Consider the following 5000-nt stretch of genomic DNA (forward strand, 5'->3'; position numbering starts at 1 on the left):
TTTAGAAAATTCAGGCTTTTCCAAGAAATTCATTTTGTGTTGATGTTTATACAAATTGTTTCAAGAAATGCACTTACTGGTTAAAAATTAAGGATGATTTGAGAAATGTGCCAAAACAACTGAGAAAAACTGTAAAGTGCATCATAACTGATTCAAATTTAATTTATTATTTTAGAAATTCATGTTTCCTATTTTGGGAACATTTTAGAAATTATATCCCAACAGCGAGACCATTAGATGTACAGCTTGTGTATATTTCTCATCAGCTTCCTGCAATGTGTTTTTCTGAGTTTTGAGCTCTCAAAACTCTGGGCTTCTAGTAGTTCCTAGAATAGTAAAGTCCACTAAAGGCGGTAGAGCATTTTCACATTTAGCTCCCAAACTCTGGAATAGTCTTCCTGACAGTGTTCGGGGCTCAGACACACTCACCCAGTTTAAGTGCAGATTGAAAACGTATCTTTTTAGTGAGTTCTACACATAACACACATCACATCATAACCTTGTGCTCCAGAACATCTGATCCGAGGCTTCCTGAGGTTTGGCCAGCTCCAGTCACGTCCCACCTCATGAAGATTAGGGACTTCAAAGAAGTAGATGCCGAACTCGCAAACATCCTTAACCATCTAGAGACGTACCAGTGCCAATTGGATCCCACTGCATGTGTGGAGTTTTGACATTGGACCTCCTGAAGTGTTTAAAGGCTCTGGCATGGAGAAGCTGATGCTGGATCTGTGATGATCACAAATGTTGAGCTCAGTAGCTCCTACTTTTATACCAAAGACTGTAGAAAGAACATTTACTTATAATCTTATACTCCAGTGCTCATGTTAGTTCTCACTCTCCAGTGTTCTGTATTGTTGAAAGATTTATGATCAAACTCTTGCTGTCACCCAAATGAGGATGAGGTTCCCCTTTTGAGTCTGGTTCCTCTCAAGGTTTCTTCCTCATAACATCTAAGGGAGTTTTCCTTGCCACTGTCGCCATGGCTGCTCATCAGGGATAAACACACACCATTCACCTTAACTGTTAATTTCTGTAAAGCTGCTTTGAGACAATGTCTGTTGTGAAAAGCGCAATAGAAATATGGTGTAGGAGTCATTTATCAGAAAACAACAGAAAATCACTTTTAAGTGGGAGCAAGTGGAGAAGATCCTGGAGAGGTGAAGGTACACGCTGGAGAGAAGGGGAATGAAAGTCAGTAGGAGTAAGACAGAGTACAATTGTGTGAATGAGAGGGAGGGAAGTGGAGGGGTGCAGTTGCAGGGAGAAGAGGTGGAGAAGGTGGAGGAGTTCAGGTACCTGGGGTCAACAGTGCAAATTAATGGAGAGTGTGTTAAGAGAAGTGAAGAAAAGAGTGCAGGCAGGGTGGAGTGGGTGGAGAAGAGTGATAGCAGGAGTGATTTGTGATAGAAGAGTATCTGTGAGAGTGAAAGGGAAAGTTTATAGGACTGTGGTGAGACCTGAGATGGATGGATTAGAGACAGTGGCATTGAGTAAAAGACAGGAGGTGGAGCTGGAGGTAGCAGAGCTGAAAATGTTGAGATGTTCATTGGGAGTGACGACGATGGACAGGATTAGAAATGAGTTTATTAGAGGGACAGCGCATGTAGGACGTTTTGGAGACAAGGTGAGGGATGTGAGATTGAGATGGTTTGGACATGTGCAGAGGAGGGACATGGGGTATATCAGTAGGAGAATGCTGAGGATGGAGACACCAGGAAGGAGGAAAAGAGGAAGACCATGGAGGAGGTTTATGGATGTGGTGAGGGAAGACATGCAGGTAGTTGTTTGAAAGAGGCAGATGTAGAGGACAGGGGGAATGGAGACGGATGATCCACTGTGGCGCCCCCTAATGGGAGAAGCCGAAAGAAGAATTCTCATTAAATTTAATAAAATTTATTTCTTTTGAATTCAAAATATTCAAATATTCAAATATATTTGCTTTATCATTATCTAATATATTTTATATTCCCTTTTATCTCATGCACAATTTCCTGAACCTCCTTTAAACAGAGTCAATTAATCTGTAAAAAAAGTTTTTTTTTTAACTTAGGGGTTGTAACATCTAGAACTTTTTTCTCATCTTGATGATAGATGCAAGTTTTGTAACCTGCCCAATCTTACCTGATGGAAAAAAAGCTTTTTCAAATCCCTCAATACAGGATGAGGTAATGAGGATCTTTCTGTCTAAATTAAAGGAGCTTACCATGAACAACTTTAATAGAGCCATAATCTGGAGAAACACTAGCTCTAATAAGAAATGAACAAAGAACTCAAATAATTCCCTGGAGAAACTCAAGAATAATGGGAAAGGCACAAAAATAAAAATCTCTCAGAGTGGTGAACCTCATTACCAAATGTTAGAAATTAATAAATCCAATAATTTACCAAATAAAACAATAAAAAGGCACAAAGACATTTGTAAAAAGATCAAGCAGCTGCTGAGAAACATGATGGCCAAAAATTGAAACTTGACCATTGTGAGGGTGTGTCTATGACCATCTTTAATCTGTTTGAAAAACTGTGTGTGTGTGTGTGTGTGTGTGTGTGTGTGTGTGTGTGTGTTTACACCGTAAGTCCCTTCAAACGAAGGCTTTTGGTTCCCCCTGTGGACTCAGAGTGTGTGTGTGAAGGTGTGTGAGTCGCCTCATTAGGGAAGCCGTGTACAGCTACGTATTTACGGTAAGCTTCGCGAATGATGCGGAAAGCTCGTGCGTCAGCGTACGGGATGTCAGTAACCGGGTCTCGGTAAAGAGCGGGATTGTGGGTAACAGGACACACTTCCTGGACAGGCAGGTCAGGGCTGACACGAGCCCATTGAGGGAAAGCTGATTCGAACGCTTCCTCGTCACTGAACGTGATGAAAGTTCGCGAGCAGAGCGTCCCCGCCCCTGACATACAGGTCACCGATGCTGAGAGGGGCGTGTCCTGATCCAGCCTGAGGGAGCACAGCAAACATCACAAACAGCCCACCCCCACTCACAAACACATACCGTATTTTCCGGACTACAAGTCGCTACTTTTTTTTTTAAACAATAAAGCGGCTAATTTATGGATTTTTCTTGGGTTCACAAGCTTCCTGCCGCTAAAAAAAAACTGAGCCCCATAACATTAGACCAATGAAATAACCGAAAAGGTTCAGGTGAACTGCTGAAACTCATTATATTAAATCAGATGCACTCCCACTGAATCGGGCCGCACCACATCATAAATATGGATGAGGTTCCTCTGACGTTTTACCTGCCTCTCACTCGGACTGTCTACAGGAAATGCAAATTTTAAACACACAACGATGCCAAAAGATAAACTCCTGAGAGAAATTGTTGTGAAAGAAAGGAGGAAGACAGTGAACAATGACTTTCTTGGTAGGCTTCTGTTTAGATACAAGCCGTGTAACAGACACTGTAAGTTCATTAGTTTCAATGTAGACAGGTGCGGCTTATTTATGTTCAAAATTGAAAAAAGAATATATTTAGGTGCGCTTAATAGTCAGGAAATTATGGTACATGTGTGTAAGTGGTTGTGTGTAGGGTGTGTGTGTGTGTGTGTGTGTGTGTGTGTGTATACCCTTCCACATCCACGTTCTCATCTTTGAGTGGCGGCTCAGACATCATTAGTACTGAGTGATAACGGATTGTTGGGCCTTCAAACCTTCTCTTCTTCTGCACGTGCTTCTTCTTATCAGCCTCAAGGCGCTCATAATTCTCTACACACACACACACACACACACACACACACACACACACACACCCCAAATAAATATAAATATAAGTCATGCTGCATCCATTACTTAGTGTGTGTGGGTGTAACTCCAGTAACTCCAGGTTGCTCTGTGCAGTGTGTGTGTGTGTGTGTGTGTGTACCCAGTGACTCCAGGTTGCTTTGTTCAGTGTGTGTGTGTGTGTGTGTGTACCCAGTGACTCCAGGTTGTTCAGTGTGTGTGCGTGTGTGTGTACCCAGTGACTCCAGGTTGCTTTGTTCAGTGTGTGTGTGTGCGTGTGTGTGTACCCAGTGACCCAGGTTGTTCAGTGTGTGTGTGTGTGTGTACCCAGTGACCCAGGTTGCTTTGTTCAGTGTGTGTGTGTGTGTGCGTGTGTGTACCCAGTGACCCAGGTTGTTCAGTGTGTGTGTGCGTGTGTGTGTACCTAGTGACTCCAGGTTGCTCTGTTCTGTGTGTGTGTGTGTGTGTGTGTGTGTACCCAGTGACCCAGGTTGCTCTGTGCAGTGTGTGTGTGTATACCCAGAGACTCCAGGTTGCTCTGTGCAGTGTGTGTGTGTACCCAGTGACTCCAGGTTGCTCTGTGCAGTGTGTGTGTGTGTGTGTGTGTGTACCCAGTGACTCCAGGTTGCTCTGTGCAGTGTGTGTGTGTGTGTGTGCAGTGTGTGTGTGTGTGTGTACCCAGTGACTCCAGGTTGCTCTGTGCAGTGTGTGTGTGTGTGTGTGTGTGTGTGTGTGTGTGTGTGTGTGTGTGCAGTGACTCCAGGTTGCTCTGTGCAGTGTGTGTGTGTGTGTGTGTGTGTGTGTGTGTGTGTGTGTGTGTGTGTGTACCCAGTGACCCAGGTTGCTATGTGCAGTGTGTGTGTGTGTGTGTGTGTGTGCACCCAGTGACCCAGGTTGCTGTGTGTGTGTGTGTGTGTGTACCCAGTGACCCAGGTTGCTATGTGCAGTGTGTGTGTGTGTGTACCCAGTGACTCCAGGTTGCTATGTGCAGTGTGTGTGTGTGTGTGTGTGTGTGTGTGTGTGCAGTGACTCAGGTTGCTATGTGCAGTGTGTGTGTGTGTGTGTGTGTGTGTGTGTGTGTAAGATAAGATAAGATAAGATAAACTTTAATGATCCCGAAGGAAATTTTAAGTGCCAGCTGCCCACACAAAAAACACAATCATTCCTAAAAAATAAAATAAAACACAATAAATAGATAAAAATAAAATGATAAAAGGTACAAGCAAATATAAACATAAACAATCACCCAAAATCAAAATCAAGCCAAGTTTCCCAGAAT

The 5000-nt window shown here is 43.3% G+C and overlaps 1 protein-coding gene across 2 annotated transcripts in view; it reads right to left on the reverse strand.

Annotated features, from left to right (window-relative positions):
* Positions 1-2192: 2192 nt before the first annotated feature.
* vps72a (vacuolar protein sorting 72 homolog a) overlaps positions 2193-5000 on the reverse strand; it is a 9101-nt gene continuing 6293 nt past the window's right edge. For both annotated transcript variants that reach the window (XM_046875791.1, XM_046875792.1), the window contains exons 6-7: positions 3568-3706; positions 2193-2938 (exon numbers count right to left, since the gene is read on the reverse strand). In XM_046875791.1, coding sequence (XP_046731747.1) covers positions 2566-2938; positions 3568-3706 — 512 coding nt within the window. In that variant the 3' untranslated portion in view covers positions 2193-2565. The remainder of the gene's footprint in view (positions 2939-3567; positions 3707-5000) is intronic.

The sequence above is a fragment of the Silurus meridionalis genome, chromosome 19 (genome assembly GCF_014805685.1).
Source record: "Silurus meridionalis isolate SWU-2019-XX chromosome 19, ASM1480568v1, whole genome shotgun sequence".
Classification (NCBI taxonomy): Eukaryota; Metazoa; Chordata; class Actinopteri; order Siluriformes; family Siluridae; genus Silurus; species Silurus meridionalis.